The sequence below is a fragment of the Pagrus major genome, chromosome 18, assembly GCF_040436345.1.
Source record: "Pagrus major chromosome 18, Pma_NU_1.0".
Lineage (NCBI taxonomy): Eukaryota > Metazoa > Chordata > Actinopteri > Spariformes > Sparidae > Pagrus > Pagrus major.
Window position 1 is genome coordinate 16000259 of NC_133232.1, and position 18273 is coordinate 16018531.

Sequence of the window (18273 nt, forward strand, 5' to 3'; positions counted from 1 at the left end):
CATTCATGTTAAGAATCTTGACATTGGATAAATACTGTCAGCATTTATTCCCATTTAGTACTTGTGCATTATCCTAGGAACCTTTAGGGGATTACTGGTTTCACAAATACACTGTAGATATAAGCTACTGTATTCATGTCAGAAATGTAGATGGAAAAAAAGGGTTTAAACAATAATATCACAGTCTATGTTATCACAATCCTTTTTTGGCACAAGCTCCTCATCCACCATGTTGCTAGCTATAACTCGCGTTGCATTATTTACAATATGTCACCCAAGAAAGAGCCATGTTAAGTAATTCATCCAATCAGCATAGCTGTCTAGTTGGCTACATTGCTCTGTTGGTTTGTTCATGCAGCACAGATCAACTAGTCAATGAGGTCATGTAAAATTTGGAAACATAAGAAGACGCTGAACACATCACTGAACACAGTGATAGCTACGATTCACCTGAAAAATGGATTGTGGACGCCTTCAAGATTGATCGGATTGCCCATCCTTAGTTTTCAGTTTAAAGTAGGATTCACAAGTTTTATGAAGAAAAAAAAAAAGGGTGCAGCATTACTTAAGAGCCTGGGTCATTTTACCTTTTTTATATTGTCAATTTTGTTTCAGATCTATTGATTTTATTATGTTTAAAATTAATTGAATAAAATTATCTCAAATATTTGGGTAGAAGGCAAAGCGTATTGATGCCTTTGTGGAAAATGGTTGCAGAAAGATTCTTGACATTTGAAGAATGTGTTGCTTTTTGTCTCATTTAACCAGTTTGAACCCGTCACTTAAAGTGAAACTCTCGCCAAAATGCAACCTAGGCTTTTTTTGTGAAGGAACCCGAGTCAAACCTTCGTATAAAAGCATAATTACGACGAAAAAGCCACTTTTAAGATTTACCATACTTTTGTTTTCGGGTCAAAATCATTTTCAATTGCTTGCTAGGGGAAACATTACGGTAGCATCAAAATCGCTATTTTTAAAACACTAAGAAGACTCGACACAACATGAAACTTCGCTCGTAGTATCACCAGGGTCTCTACACATGAACACGAGCATTGAGAACATTGTTTGTGTACAGAGTTTACTAAAAAGAAGGTTTTTGAACAACTCACGTTAGCAGTAGCTTGCTCCGCTCGCCACCGTCCTGCCAGTCGAGAAGCGTCGATCCCCGAGTGCGACGTACCATGGAGGAGAGTAAAGGTGGAAAGCTCCTAAAGCGTCAAACCCGAAAACCCGAAAACAAAAGTACAGTAAATCTTAAAAGTGGCTTTTTTGTCGTAATTGTGCTTTTACACGAAGGTTTGACTCGGGTTCCTTCACAAAAAAAGCCTAGGTTGCATTTTGGCGAGAGTTTCACTTTAAGTATAAATATACCACCAGAGAAAGAATAGAGAAAATATCCCCGTAGCACTTTGTACTGCTCAGTTTCCCCAGTGGTGCTCTTTACAGCACCTAAGATACCATCAGGATTCAAACACAGTACTTCCACTGCATATACAGATGTGTTACCAGTATACACCACAGGAGTACAGGAGTAGTTGAACCACAACTCCCCTATCCATAGTGACAACCGTAGCCATAAACATAGCATAGCCTATAGCTGTTATTGATCATAATGGAAGCTGCCAGTCTTAATAGCCTGATTAAGTCATCTTGACATTAACTGCAAAGATACTTGGAGTTGAGATTCCAACAGTGTTCAGTCATCGTGATTTGAGCTGTGTGTTCCAGAGCAGTGTGGTGAGTGGTGTGAAAATGTCTCATGTCCCTTTCAGACACGAGAACAGCACCAATGAGCTCTGAAACCTATTCAATATTATTTCTTGCAGGGTGCAACAATGTTTTTTGGCTGTGTTGAGCAAAGCAGTGCATGCAGCTCAGAATACAACTTGAACTTTGGGTGGAAGCTCACTGATGAACAGCTGAACCCAGCAGTGAGCGCAGCTGAAGTTGCATTATGCCTTTCTGGAGAAGATGCTTTAGAATCTACTCCACTGTGAGAGCTTCTTGCTCTGTCTTGACTTTGTCAGATTTTGTTGTCCTCTGGCTTGCACCTATTGAGATTTGGACTGTGTTTTACCCTCAGGCTCACTGACTTAATGATGGCCCTTGTATATGAACTATGAAAGGCACAAAGTCCTCATCTTTGCTTCACTGTGTTTCGCTCATTTTCTTGTGGAATGGCTTGCTTACTAGTGTTCGAGGCCCACCTCTCTATCTCCTACACAACCATACACTTCTCTAACATATCAGACATAGTCAAAACCCTGTTTCTTAAGTTATCCAAGTCCATGAGCAAGTTCTTCTCTGCCTCACAGATTGTTGTTTTCAGCTCATCAGCTCCTTTGATGGGCTCAACGATCTTGATTGGCTGGATAGCCTTCTTCTTCTTCCTCCAAAACTTAAGCGTCTTCTGAAACCTCCATTTAAAGCTTTGCTTTTCCTCCATAATTGCATCAGGAACATTGGGAAAATAGTTTTATGACTCTATTTCACTAACCCCTCTAGCTTCACTAGCCCCAACCCGTGGCACCTTGCATTAGAGCCTCTGCCATCAGTGTATGAATGTGTTGGAGAATGTGACCAGTGTTGTAAAGCACTTTTGAGCGATTCCAGTCAAATAACTTCACTAGCGCTTTTCACAAAATACTGAGTTCTCATGTTACTCTCTCTCCTGCTTCAGCATGAGCCTCTCCATCTCCCAGGCCTTGAGTTTACTGCTCCTACTCCTGGGTGAGCACGTCCTTCTGAGATTGATCACACTAGCCACAAGTGCTTACAGTGCATTTTTTTAGAAAAGATACTATTGGCTAATGAAGGAAGCTAATGGAGTCAGGCGTTGGGTGTGCTAGAAAGGTCAACCAATGAAAAGGGGTCCATTGTAATCAGGGGTATAGTGCTATTTGTTTCAGTACTGGAGCGCACTGAAGATGCGCTCATGCATGTGTACACGTGCAAGACTAACCATGGGAATATTTTTTAATCAGGCTTAGTTTTCAACTTATCCTTTTCTTAAATTTGTAGAAATGGGTTTCCATATTTATCACCGTGAGGCTTGCACAAAGCCTGGCCCGGTACACTTTTGGAGTGGGTGACAACAGACAGCCTGACTGCAGCAGGTAGGTCCTAAAAGCAGTTGCTGCTTCTGTTCCTGTGCTGTGACTCTTAGTTACTTGTTTTGAGTGTGTAGGTCGGTGAAACGCAGCCCCCCGCACACAGAGTGAAAGAAAGCCCAGCTCGTTACATACAGTATACATCACATAATGTAACGAGTTGTGCATGCAGAGCTGTTCAGCTTTGCTGATGAGAAGCTGCCAACCTTTGTTCAAAACATGGCATACAACTACGTTTTTGGAATTCATCACTTTAATACTGTAACATTTAAGCAATTATACAAACTGTGAACATTTTATTTCCACGCTTGGAGATAAAAAGTGGTGGAGCTGTACAGACATGGTTGTAATCTTTAACATTACTCTTACCTGTCCAGCAGAGAGCAGGCAACTTCAGGTTAATCTGCAAACATTTCTCCATCATCAGAGATTTCCATCTTGAAAAGGACACTCCAGTGTTTGTTATTGCTTTATGCCGTCGTTGGTCCCGCTCTTGTTTAGCGTCTTGGAGTTTCCGTTTCTTCGACAACGATTCCTGTGATTTTCTTGTACAAAACAAATATGATCTGCCATCCTTTATCAGACTGTGCTTTCAAACTGCTCACAATACAGATAGTTTGGCAGGAAACAGCAGCCACTCGCTCTTCTTCGTCTTCCAACCGGTGCATTTCAGGCAGCCACCCACTAAATTTAAAAACATGAAAGGCCCTCACTAGTGCCAGGTTTGTCTGTTCTGGGCTACTGTAGAAACATGGTGGTGCAACATGGCATCATACGCGGAGGGAGACCTGCTCCCTATGTAGATAGGAACGGCTCGTTCTAAGGTAATGAAAACACAACAACTCTTATTTTCAGGTGATTATACAGTAATTAAAACAAACTTATGAATTTTATATTACATTTCTGCCAATTCTGTTCTGCTAGACGCCACTACATATTACACACTGTACCTTTATTGGTAATCTCGAAGATTTCCATTTCATTCTCTTTGGCGACACTGATGGCGATAAGCAGCAATTGCAGGTGAAAATTATATTTACCACCAACCTTATTATATGGCTTTACTCAAGAACCATGCATACTGTAACATCAGCATTAGCTAGCTAAATGTTACCTGACAGCTATGCCACACATACAATGCAGGCTGCTTGAGTCAAATTCGTCCGTGCTAAATAACAAGATAGTCAACTAGTCTGATAGGGTCCAACATTAGCTTGCATATTTTCTGAGGTAATTTGATCATAGCTAGCTTGCTAGCAGAAAATAAATTACCCTGAAATGGTCCCATTCGTTGTTTGCAAACCTAATGACTTCCACAAAGTCTCATGAAAATTGGGCCAGATCCATAATCCTGCTGACAAACGGCACCGAAAATATAACCTCCTTGGCAGAGGTAACAAACTCAATCTGTGTGGTGACTAACATTACCCCAAAACAAGGCCCACAATTTAGGTAGAGTAGATTTTATATTTGACATGATAAACTTTTGCAGTACCTACCAGTCCAAGAGAAAGAGAGCCACATCTGTACCTCCCCTCAGTCCCTTTTCTTTTAGTGCTCTCCACCTTGGCAAGGCAACGCTGATACAAACTCTGGTTCTTCCTTGCCGATGGTCACCTTCCTTTTTAGACTGTTTGCCTTCTTCTGAACATCGTACTGTTTCTTTTTCTTTGGAGTTGCACCGTTAAAATTTCATCATCCGTTGTTATCGTTTTTTTATTTGTTTGTTTGCCATGACTATTCAATGCCAGCAGAGACAGGTGAACGCGACACTAGCTGTGCGCTGCTTGTGATATTTTCCGGGAAAGTCGCCACACATCTTTGGTATTACAGCAAATGTAAGGGCTTTCATCAGTGGGCCGTAGGCTCAGTCATCATTGTGTTACCTCATTCGGCGATAGATAGTGACTTAACAGATATTTATTTACATGAAAATCTTCCAGATTATTACTTTAAATAATCAATTCCATATAGGTCACAAGACGTATTTGCATTTAATTGTGTAGCAAAGAAACTTTGACGTTTGAAGCCTTGAACATTGATGCAGGGCTGCCACAGGCTAGGCACAAATTCAGTAAAAAAAAAAAATGAAAAAGGTGGTGGTTTAGTTTGTGCTCTGCAGCAAAGCACAAGAGACTTGCAGCAGGCCTAGTCTGCCTCTAGTCAGTTAGTCGATATTCACAATGACCAAAGGAGATGAAGAAGTAAACCTCCCCACCAAGGGAACTAGCATTAACTACACTTAACTGTTTTCCAAGAAACTCTGTTGCTTGGAGCTAGACGAATTTCTCCGGGGAGCTCAGGGTCAGGACATGATTAATAAATAACCTTTAATGTTTTTATTACTGTTCGATCTTTGAATATTTATTTTAATAGAACCAATTCTTTCATAGCTTACTTTGTAACAACAACAGAGCAGCTTCTTTCCTCAGGCTTGGAGACTCATCAGTTCATCATCCGCGCTTTGTTTTCTCTGTCATGTAGTTTATAAAGGGACTACAGTTTTACAGCAGGTGTTGTAAAATGACAATAAATGAACCTTACCTTTTTTAAGCTATGCATAAGTGCTGCAGTGAAGTTATATTGCTGCGCCCCACCTCATCTTTCTCTCTTGTTCTCCCTGCACTCCTAAACCATGGCGGAGACAGCAGCCCTCCTCCAACCCACCACCAATAAGACTCTGGTGCGCACACTGAGCCACCTCCCCTCCTCCCTCCTGCCCTCCTCAGCGGTGCCCCTCTCCGGTGGTTCTTCGGTTCGGAGTCAGCATCAGTCACTCTCCGACCTACAGCACAGGACCGAGCTCAGCCCGACAGAGGAACATGTTGCTGCAGAAACTGGTACGGTAAGAGTCTGCAAGGGTAAGCTGTAAGTTGAGGTCAGCTCAGAATACAGGCATCGCTGTGCGTAAAAGCGTTTGGAGTTACGCATTAAACGTCTGCTCTGGTAGTTAGCGCTTTCATTGTGGCCGAAGGGACATTTTCCAGCTCTTCTTAGCTCTTTTCCCGGAACACCCCTCCTGCTCCTCCCTTCCTGCTGCTAAGCATTTGCAGAACAATTGTAGATGTGTCTGTCATTTTCCAAGTGGCGAACGACTCAAGCTATCAAAGGCGGTTGTTCTGCGGATGCGGGTGGTCCCAGCTCAGTCCCGTCAGGTCATCGACTCAGTCCAGTCAGCATGACTGCAGGAGGAGCTCTATGGACCAGAGTTGTTCCTGCTGTCACTTATTCAATGTAGCAAACTTTAAAACACATTTTCAAGCATTATGCGATGATAACAGCATATACTCTGTACAGTCAACAAAATGTGACTGCACGTGAGGATTTCCATTTTCTGCTACTTCATACCTCCACTCCTTTACTTTATTCTCGGCAGATATATAGATAACTTTAGTTAAAAAGTACTTTGCAGATTACTTGCTGAATCAGAGCCATTTTTAATTTGGGGGGATTTGTTTTGGGCAACCGGATGAAAAAAACAAGTCAGCCAGACCCATAGTATATAGTATATAGTATATATATATATATGTACATGTATGTTTTTCTACTTTTGATACTTAATACTTTCTACATTTAATATCAGATACTTCCAGACTTTCCTATGGAAGGACCTGGTAGTCTTTTACCTGAGAGTATAGCGTCTCATACTTAGCTTTTGTTTCTCCTGTGTCAACTGTCTAACAGAGAATAAACCTCATGACCTTTGAAAAGCCTATGCAGCAGTTCTGTAAATGACTGTAACGTCATGTGTTGTTGCTGTCTCAGTTTGTTTGGATCCTGTCTGTCCTGTGTGGCACTGATGTGTGTTGGGGATTTGTCTACAACCGGCCCAAACGCTCAGGAGAGGACGGGACTTCAGCCAGGACAGAGTGTGAGTACACTCGTCTTGTTACTAGGAATCATAGAGAACATCTTTGAACTGCTTGACCCCGAGCCGGCAAACATTCACACAACTGAGTTGGGCTTGAGAAATCTGTCCTACCCTCACCCACTTCCTTGTGGATAGTAGGCAGTAGGCCTGGATTGTCTGTCAAATAAAAGCAGTCCACTGAGTCAAATGTTAGAAGAGTACCAAGGAATCCCTTCTGTCTCCTTTGGTGTGATGCAATTTCCGAAAAAGTAGCTTTCTCTTCATTCTGCTTGAAATGATGTGATGTGATGATGGGGCCCATACCCTTAAAGCAAAGAAATGTGTGCTTGAGACTCTTCCTCGCAGGTTGTGTGTGTCTGAGTTGTGAGCACTGCCCTTCACAGACTTTAACATGGAATCATTTCTAGAGCTGTGAAGGGTTGTGAGTCTCGCATTCCACAAAAGAAAAGCAAAGATTTGAGAAAAGTCTGAACAAAGGCACAATTTTGAGTAGAAAATGTGTTGTTGTTTTTTTGTTTGTTTGTTTGTTTGTTTGTTTTACCTGTTTCCAACCCTGTTACTTATCTTGTGACCTTTTGGATCCGTTATAGTAGGGCTGCAACTGAAGATTATTTTAATTATTGATTATTTTCTTCTTGTTTTATCAACTAAACATTTGGTCTACGAATTTAAATTTGGTAGGAAGAGAGCCCATCCCAGTTTACCATAATCCAAGTTGATGTGTTCAAATGACTTGTTTTGTTATAGTCCAAAATAGTCCAAAAAATAAAAGAGATTCAGTTTACTATCACATAAGACAAATAAATGAATCAGCTTATTGCTCTGCATTATACAATATTTAAAGGTCCAGTGTGTTGGATTTGGTTGCATCTTGCAGTGAGGTTACAGTTTGCAAACAATGAAGTACCGCTCAACTCACCCTCCCCAACAGTGGCAGCTAAAAATGTGAAGCTCTCTCTAGAGCCAGTATTTGATTCATCTCTTCTGGGCTACTGTAAAAACATGGCAGTGCAACAGGGTGGACTCCGTGGAAGATGATCTGCTCCCTCTATAGAGGAAGAGCAGAGAAGGCTCAGTCCAGGGTAACAAAAACACAGCAGTTCTTAGTTTCAGCTTATTGTACACTAATGCAGAGTTTTTCAACCCTGTTCCTGGGGGCCCCTGTGCCCCATGTTTGAGATATTTCCCTGCTGCAACACACCTGATTCAAATGATCCGCTCGTCATCAAGCTCTGCTGAAGCCTGATAACCATCATTTAAGTTAAGGGGGGAAACACCTAAAACATGCAGGACATGGGGCCCCCAGGAGCAGGATTTAAAACACTGCACTAATAATAACACAATTAAGAATAATTTATTCCATTTCTGCCAAGAGACCACCCTAAATTCTACATACTAGACCTTTAACTTTATGAAATACATCATACTTGTGCTGACCAGTGCTGGGCAAGTTACTTCCTAAATGTAATGAATTACTTAGAATTACTAATTTTCATTTGAAAGAAATAAGTAACTTTACAGTATTACTGTATATGTAAAGTAATGTATTTCTAATAACACTACTTTTGTGTTATCAAAATCAAAAGGTTCATTTTGTTTTCATAGAGGGTAGTTAAAGCACAGAAGTTCAAGTTTATTGCAGCTTGTCACTCGTCCATTGGGGGCGATATTGTAGAGCCTAATGAAGGCTCTCCTCCAGAGCGCAGATTTGGCCCATTCAGTCATCCACATGCAGTGGTCACTACTATGGATTAGAGTCAGCAGCATATATCACAATAATGTGATGATGATATAGAACACTTAAACAGCCTCAACCTGTTTAAATAAATGAATAGCCTTGGACACAGAGATGGGCCGGCAGACAAAGGATCAAAGTCTGATAAATTATGAGTATTTTAAAACTTTGTGCTATTTCTGGCTGTAGAGAATTCCCTCAGCTTACCAATACATAAAAGTTTCTGATAAACTCATAGTAATGCGACTATACACATTTAAAACGCGTACAGTCTGACTCTGCAGCCTTTCCAGCATTTCGCCAACACAGTTCTTCTTCAGGGGATACTTTCTCTGGTGGCACACTGGCGAAAGTGGTGTGGTGTCATTCAATACTTAATTTCAGATGGTAAAGCGTTACTGGACAACAGTAGCTGTAATAATATTATTGAAATCCAATTGGAAACGTGTCATATTACTTGGTTACTGGTTAAAATAATTTATTACTGTAATGCGTTATTACCCCCAACAGTGGTGCTGACACAATAAATCATATTATGCAAAAAAGTTGTCGCATTGACCTCTGAGAAATGGTGATGGCTATTTTGGACAATTTTCTGACATTTTTTATGCTAAAAGACTAACTGAAAAAACATTGAATTGATTGACAATTAATCAGTCATGGAAATAATTGTTAGTTGCAGCCCTACGTCACCACACTCCAAATATTGTGTGGTTTTCTGCTGTAAAATGCATGAGAACAATATAAAAGGGCATTAAGCTTATGTAAAAGCTTCTCAGAACTGTGTTCATCACACGTTAACAACACACATGTGTTCAGTAATGCAAACCTGAGAAAAAATTCACACAGTTTAATTTAGTTGCCAAAGTGTCTGACTGCAGACCATGTGAAGTGTGTTTTGGAACTGCATTCATGTGTCTGGGCCAAGTGTGGGCAGGACATGCCTAAAGCTTCGCTCCAGGTCCAAGACATACGCAAAAAAACAACTTCTGAGTTTTTTTCAGAGCTGAGTAAATCTTGAATCCTATGTGAGCTTCAAGTGCAATCAGTCACCCCAACGTCAACCAGAGTGACACACGTCCACCACCGGCTGCCTCCAAGATCCCTCCTCCAAACATAAACAGCATGTAGTTAGATGAGAACAACTTTCCACAACTGCAGCTCCGGAAGAATTTGTCCTGCTCAGTTTATTTGCTGGGTTATTTTCTATATGAAGTGCTTCCAGTGCATATGAAATGAGCGAGCAGCAGTATGTGGTGGTTGTGGGGTGGTTACAACGGATTACTGTGACCCTGTGAGGAGAGAGAGTGTGTTTGTGTTGCTCTACCTTGAGTCAATATTAAGAGAGGACTGGAGCTCATTTTTTGCTGCAGATTCTCAAACCCTGTTGGCATAACAAGGTAGAGGTTTGCTACACTGTGTTGTAGATTGTCATAGCAACAGGCCAGGGAGTTTGCTAGCTGTTTATTTTGCTACACTTTTACATGAGAAGAAAACAATTATGTGTGAATTTGTTTGAGTGTTAATTTGCAAAAAAAATATACATGTTGTACAACTCTTATTCCATGCTTTATTCACAAGGTTTTCGGCCATCTTGTTTTCACCAGGGTGGTACAGTTTACAGTTTCTTTATAGTCCATCAATGAGTATAGAAGACTAAAGAAATCAGCATAAATCCAAAGCAAGATTGCGATAATCTTTTCAAAAACATTTTTTGCAGATTACAATTTTTATTCTAAAAACAAGATAGGCAACATTACAAGCAAGTTTTACTGTATGAACAGGTTGAAGTGCCATTTTTGAGTATAAACTTTAGACTTTAGACTTTTATTCATCCCACATTGGGGAAATTCACTTGTGACAGTAGCAGGTAGACAGACATACAATAGGTACAAGGGACATTAAACAAGTAGACTTACAAATACTAAAAAAGATTACAATATACTGTAGTCTCTTTAAAAATGCCTTTTCTGATTTTGTTATTGCACCAACTGGCCGAATGCCAAAATGTCCTCCCAGTCGCATGTAAAAGTTGTTGAGTTCATCAACAATGACATTTGTTGGCACCACTGTAGGGGTAGAATTAGAGATCGTAGTTTAAAGTCACAGTGAAAGCTTTTATTTCTGAGTAAAACTGAATATTAACTACAAAGTTTAGCTTCACACTTCAATTGCAATTTCAAAAGTATATTGATTCATTGTGCAGCCCTAATAATCCTAAAATCATTTTACATGTATCAAGATATCATTGTTAAAAGAAGGGTTAGGGTTCATATGAATAGACTGCACAATCATAAATCTACAAAATCTTGCACAAACTTCTAGTCAATAGTTTGTAAAGAATGCAAAAAGAATGTCAAACACATGCCATTGTTTAAATAGGTTAATAAGACATTATTATAGAGGTTATTATACAGGTAATTTAACTGTCTTCAACCTGTCAACACTGGCCTATATGTGATTAAAGGGGTTAACTGGTTGTCACAGATCATATTTCAAGAGATACATTTAATTAAAATGCTGCTGATATTTTAAACTTACTGATGCAGGGAAACTTTTCTGCATATTGAAGTTCAAACAGTGCTCAGCATTGTTTGGAGACACCTTGGAGAAAGCTGTGCAGAGCCTCCACATCATACAGCAGTACAAATACAATAAAAGTGTATTCGTGTAAACACTCTGTGTCTTTGGTCCTCAGCTCGCTCTGCATCTTACTACGTGCCGACCTCCGGCTCCTGTAGGAACAGGTGTTTTGAGCTAGTCGAGCTGGAGCCACCAAACTGCCGCTGTGACAACCTGTGTAAGACGTACAACGGCTGCTGCTCGGACTTTGATCAGCTCTGCCTGAGGACAGGTACTTAATGATCCTCCCTTTTTCTCTGCAAATTGTTTTGTTCTTACTATGTAGCCTTTAATCCCCTCTGTCTTAATATTTTTTTTAGCAAAATGTATCTGATCAAATTAGACTTTAGACTCACCAAACAGCACTGTGCATGTATTGGTGTTATGATGTGTACTTTTATTTCGAGAAGTTAATTAATAATTAAAAAGAAAGGTATCATAATTGAAACTCACTCACATTTTATAGATACCCCTAAAGTAGAGGAAAACAGGAATGGACATTTTGCTGTGGTTTAAAAAACAAAAATGATTCTTCTTCTTCAGTGTGTTTGATCAGGGTTGCTCTTAATGGTGCAGGTCAGGTCAGAGCGACCACATAAAACAGGCTCAGAACAGATCACACATACATGGACTTTAGAAGAATTCTCTAAATGTTGAACAGGAAGCAGAACAACCACTTGAAGTCCACACATATACACTCCATTTTATAATTGCTGAAAAGTTGCTTTCAGGATTGGGCATTGGGATGGTGGCTGGCCCGACCTACAATCCTAATGCATCAGTATTTGACGCGTTAGGAATGAGACTCAAAAATCTACTTTTCTTACAACTAGCACCTTTAATAATGAACTTCAGTGTTGGTTATAACTGTACTTTGCAGTATGTTGCGATGCTCTAAAGCCATGTAGACAGACCCTGATTATTTTGGATCTAAATGTATATTTCTGCCCTGATTTACCTAGAAAATGACTGACGAGGCTCAATGATGATAATTATTGTTTTCTTTTGAAAAATACTTTGGCTGAGCCTTTTAATGAAGACATTTTTAAACTGATTGTCCAGCTGTCGATTTATTAATATGAGCTGGAAATGAGCTGTGGACTTTGCATGGACTTGATGTGGGTCTGAACACATTTCTTATGTGTCTTACTCCAAGCCGTACTTGTTTGTTGCTATTCCTCCCTGTTCCTTGTTTCGTCTGTTGGTCTGTCAACATTTCCCCCTGCTACTTCCAGTGTTGGTGGTCTGATTTGATGTTCTCTCCTTCAGCCTGGTGGTCTCTGGCTTACCACTGCCTAACCCCGTAACCCGCCGGAAAATGATGATATACTTGTTTGTGCTCTGGTCTTTACCCTTATGCTGGCAGATCCTACTTTGAACTACAGCTGTCATCTGGTGTTCTCATCATGGGAATTTGGCCAGAATACATTCATTTTTTTCTGTGTTTGTCCCTTGAGTGCTCAGCAGTACAGTATGCAGCCAAACCACTCTTATATTAATATATCAACTTTCATTTGTCATTGATGGTGGTTCCAGCACTGATTTACCAAATTGGGTATAAATATATCAAGGTTTTGAAGTCTGCATGTTTATTCCCTGCTGCTTTTTATGTTTTTTAAACTGACGTCTGTCTCGTGTTCCCGTGTACAGAGGGAGGTTATGAGTGCAGTAAAGATCGGTGTGGGGAGCCTCGTAATGAACAACATGCCTGCCACTGCTCTGATGACTGTCTGACCAGAGGAGACTGTTGTACCAACTACAAGACACTGTGTAAAGGTTTGCAGCTTTAAACCTCCTATATGCAGTATGTATGTTTAAAATGACATGCAGTAGAGTACATACAACGATCTGCATATTGGAAAGGCTTGCTATATAGATCAGAAGTTTCCAGGACATGTCATATTTTGCACCTCTCTGAGCATGTCTGGAAACAAAAATCTACCATTAGCTAACTAACTAAATTATAGTGAATGCAATACCTAGTGAGCTGCTACTTTGAACAGTTTAAAAATGTATACCCAATTATCAGTCACTTTAGACGCTAAATGCTATGTTTATAGTGTTTTTCTTTGATATAAATATGAACACTGTCTGTACTTGGCTTGCATCAGTTAACGGCCCAAGTTTCTTTACAATCAATGTGTTTAATGTGTTTAAGTAACCAAATTCTGGCCAGTTTTCCACAATAAGCTGACTTCTTAAACATCACATGAATGAGACACCAGATTCTCCTGAAGAAGCTGATTTGGGGGTCTCAAACTCAAATTAGGTTGGGGTCACTGCTGGTATTGCCATCTCATAGCAGGACCAATTCAGCGTTACAGCACTACAAGAAAGCAAAATATTTCCGTTTTTAGTTGGATTATTAATACAATAATACACAGCAGTCTGTATGCATCTTTATATTTCATATTTTTTAACAGTTAGTGCAAATCTTTTATACTGACTCTTAAATAACTTATTAAAACTTTTCACTGAACTAACAAATGAAATACATTTGTACTTTTTTTCTTTGCCAGACACCTGGCTGCAATTTCCCTCACAAAAAATCAAAAAAAATCAAACAGAAGTATTTATCTGTATGCACATCAGTTTTTAACAGTGCAATGTTTTTTCCTTATAGATAATTTATTTAAACCTTGCACTAGGCTTTACCTGGTAGCCGGTGTTACACGGTGATCAGGCGTACACCAATTAAATTACTTGCCCACCGGCCCCACTGTCATTGTTCTTTTTAAAAAAATCAAAAGTCCGACCATTCACACCTGGGCTCACCTAGCCCTAGCAACCGACATGAAGGCCAGTTGGGTCAACGACCCGCAGGTGGCCTTAATGACTCTGTAAGGACACTCCCACACAGAGTTTAAAAGCCTGCAACTCCCCTCCAGTTAGTTAGAACTGAAGAAGCCTATTGGATGAGAGGTGAAACATCTTCAACAAACTGAAACACGTCCAGTTGCCTACAATACAGCACCTAGAAGAGCCAATATGCATGCCAATTAATAACTAAGATTAGTTCCCTAATCAAAAGTGTTACCAAAATAATTCCATCCAGTATGACTAAAATTGAAGACAAAGTAGTCTCTATAGTCAAAATAGGTCAGTTTGCACCACTAATCATTTGATTATTTCCTCAATTCAGATGCATTTATGCTGGCAGCTGTCCTTACTGTCTGTCTGGTCTGTCACGTCAGGAAGCAGTGATCTGTCACTACTACAGTTAAAATAAGAAAGCCATACCTCCAACAGTAGCCAGGTTACTACAGTGCATGGGAACACACCCACATAGCCCAGCTTCACAGACTAAGCTAGTTCCTTATGTTCATGTAAACACACTGATTGTCTGTGGTGGCTCAACCAGAGGTTCAGAGGCTAAAGCAGCATTTCTGAATATCTTTGAAGACTTTTGCTTCATTTGTTTAAACCAAAAAATACTGCATTAACAATACATTTGCAAACCAGGACTTACATTTTTGCTGTTTTCACAGTTTCAAACCAGCCATGGACCAGCTAGGTTTTTATACATCATTCCATATCTCTATCTCCCTCCTCTCATCTTTTTCTTTTAGGAGACACTTTATGGCTGCAGGATGAGTGTGAGGAGATCAAGACAGCTGAATGTCCTGCTGGGTATGTTTACATCTGAGCATTCAAAGAGAATAAAGTGATTCATCAAACAAGTGATGTAAAAAAAAGCCTTGGTGTAGCTCTGTTCAGCAATGTGCTGTTTTTTTCCTTGTTTAAACCCTTCATATTTTGTGTGTGTGTCCAGCTTTGTTCGCCCGCCTCTGATCATGCTCTCAGTAGATGGATTTAGAGCTTCGTATGTGAAGAGAGGAAACACTGTCATACCCAACATCGAGAAACTGAGTAAGACCTGGATGGGATTTTGAGAAAGATTTAGTGGGTGTCTCTGTGCTAATACAGGAGTTTCTTTGCTATGTTTTCCATTTTCAGGAACATGTGGAACCCATGCTCCATACATGAGGCCTGTTTATCCCTCCAAAACTTTTCCCAACCTCTACTCACTGGCTACGGTATGGCACAGGAGCATTGATGTTGTATTCAACAATCAGATTGTCAGTTGTTGTTAGTGTCATGTCATAAAAATATTAAACCACAGTCTTCACGGTTGTTACTCTCAGCTGTGTCTCAGAATAGAACTGCTAACTTTAGTGTTAAGCTCAAAGTACAGCTGAGGCTCCTATAGCTGAAGTTTAACATTACCCACTGTTGCCCGTTTCCTTTCCTGTGACTGAAACATCAATTTTGATGCTCCAGTATTTAGAGTTTGCTGTATATTGTACCACATTTGTTTATTAAGGCCGTTGCTGAATCTAAAGGAGAAAAAAAGTAACACCAAAAAAAGTCCTGCTTAAAACTAACAAGCCTGACAAAGTAGTAGCAGTGGTAGCCTAAGGGCGCATTCACACTAGGCAATCCGTACCGTGCCCAAGCACGTTTGACCCCCAAAGTCCAGTTTGTTTGACTGGTGTGAGCACTCCGTACCGTGCTCAAGCATGGTAAACTTTCTTGGCCCTGGCATGGTTGGCAGAGGTGTGCACAAGCACAGGTATGCAACATGAACACGTATGTACAAGAGGTAACAATGCTCAGGCCCAGTTGGGGCTGGAGCAATTTAAGTGCAAGCCAGCGGGAGACTGGGGAGGAGGGACAATCCTGCTTCACCACAGTACGGAGCAACCGGGCCAAGTGTGAGTGCGCCCTAAGTGGCATCTCTGTAACCCCTGACTCAAGTAGAATTCATTATTAAAATTAAGGTGTTTTATTATCACGCTTTTATCTGTTATACAGTGTGACTTAAAAGCCTTCAAACTTCCAAACCATGTTCAGTTCACTGTTTCTGTAAGTTACTGCTCTCTGTCTTTGTAAGGCAGAAAAAAAAAGTTTGGGGAGAGCAGTTTTGTCGTACTCTTTTGCGTGATGCATCTTCAAATGCTTTATAAGGTTGCTGGTGTTGAAACTGGCAACACTCTTGCCAACCCTCGAAATTACAGCCTTGCGTACTGAACATGTTGCCGTTTTACTGGTGGGGTTATCCAGAGAAAAGTATTGCCAAATAGCTGACATGTCGCTAGCTCCATCTGACTCATGTGAAATGAACTTCTTCATCGCAGCCACTCTAAAAAGTAGTTGCCAGGGGCACAGTGCAACTTCCTGTGTTGGCTTTTAGAGCAGCGCAGAAGAATAAATTTGCGGTGTGTAACGTTAAGCAGGGCTAGCAGCTTTTTTTTCTGCAGTATTTTGGCGACATTTCCGACACTGGTATCGGAATCGGAAAAACTCTGATTGGGGCAACATAAGCGAATAGGCCTACAGCATGCTAACATTTGTATTTAGCTGTCAATTAAATGTAGTGGAGACGAAAGTAGAATGCTTCCCTCCAAAATGTAGTTAAGTGGAAAGTAGCAGAGAATAAACACACAAGTAAATTAAATTGAATTGAATTGAATATTGAATAAATGTGATGGTACAGTCCACCACTGAAAATGAGACACAGAGAAAACAAGAGTGACACATATTATTGGCCTAAGCATAATCTCAGTGTGTATCTCTCTCAGGGTCTTTACCCAGAGTCTCATGGGATCATTGGCAACTCCATGTATGACCCAGTGTTTGATGCCACCTTCACCCTGAGAAGCAGAGAGAAACTCAATCATCGCTGGTGGGGAGGACAGCCAGTAAGTATTGTCTCTTCCCTTCCCTTCCCTTCCCTTTTGTAGTCTTTCTTTTCACTAGCTGTAGTTCATCAACGCTGTTATTGTAAATGTATCTGTGAGCTATCAGGTATTGTCTTCTGTTTTTCTTCTTGCTTTGACAATGGATAACTTTTATGGATGACAATGAACGTTAGTGTTGTTTTTAATTTATCTAACATGCCAGAGGCCAACAGAGGCATGAAAGACTTTTCTTTTGAAGCCTACTACAGAAACAATGGCAGATCTAACAAACCAAGAGCCTGATGGGCTTTAATATGTGTTGATGAACAACAGATGTTAATATGTGATTATGAAATCTTGGTTGGAAACACTTTTAGTTCTTGTAAGACCAAAGCCTGACATTAAGTGGTATGGAACTGTTTAGAGCTTCATGTTTTGTGAATTTACTTACAGAACAAAGCTGTGCAAGGATTGTATTTTTTGCTAAAAGAATATCGAGTCAGGATGCACTGCTAACTAACAAGGCTTTAGCAGTGTCTTAGAAAAGATTTGAAGAACACAAACAAATCCAACCTGCTGTATGTTTTTTGTATGAATTGGAGTAACAGAAGTTGCTCTATAACCTATAACACCCATCATGCATGTACTGTACTGCAGCGTACTGTACACCCTGACTTTGGTTTTCTCGTGTGTTATGTTATTGTTTTTGTCCAGGGTAACACTTCAATAGCATCCAACTAAATGCCGTCAAACTGATAAAATAATGAGACTGTACTGTTTGTCTCCTAGATCTGGATCACAGCGCTCAAACAGGGAGTGAAGGCTGCATCCTTCTTCTGGCCTGTGTAAGTCTACACGTGCAGCCGTCTGTCACAAAATAGTTTCCTAAATACATTCCACAGCCTTTTAGTGCTGATAGTTGGTGCTCTGCATAAGCCTTGGATGTCCAAAAAATAATATATTTTACAAACTGACAGTCAATGTCATCATTTTACTTTTTTTTTTTACGTTTTCTTTATTAATGCTTTGGCTGTATTTATTGAAGATTTCCCAAAAATTTCAATAATTTAATAATCTAACACATTCACCACTATAGCCAATAGTGGTGAATGTGTTAGATTATTAAATTATTGAAATTTTTGCTGCTTTCCACTGGCTGCCTCTCCTGACTTTGCCACCTTTCTGTTTAGGCAGCACAATTTCAAGAAGCTGATACACTTCTAAACTGTGTTTTATTTGGTCTGAGCTGGTCTG

The 18273-nt window shown here is 40.2% G+C and overlaps 1 protein-coding gene across 1 annotated transcript in view; it reads left to right on the forward strand.

Moving 5' to 3' along the window:
• Positions 1–5745: 5745 nt before the first annotated feature.
• enpp2 (ectonucleotide pyrophosphatase/phosphodiesterase 2) overlaps positions 5746–18273 on the forward strand; it is a 41448-nt gene continuing 28920 nt past the window's right edge. The window contains exons 1-9 of the mRNA XM_073486457.1: positions 5746–5955; positions 6876–6981; positions 11415–11570; positions 12989–13114; positions 14908–14968; positions 15111–15208; positions 15296–15375; positions 16921–17040; positions 17809–17864. Of these exons, the coding sequence (XP_073342558.1) occupies positions 5746–5955; positions 6876–6981; positions 11415–11570; positions 12989–13114; positions 14908–14968; positions 15111–15208; positions 15296–15375; positions 16921–17040; positions 17809–17864 (1013 nt within the window). The remainder of the gene's footprint in view (positions 5956–6875; positions 6982–11414; positions 11571–12988; positions 13115–14907; positions 14969–15110; positions 15209–15295; positions 15376–16920; positions 17041–17808; positions 17865–18273) is intronic.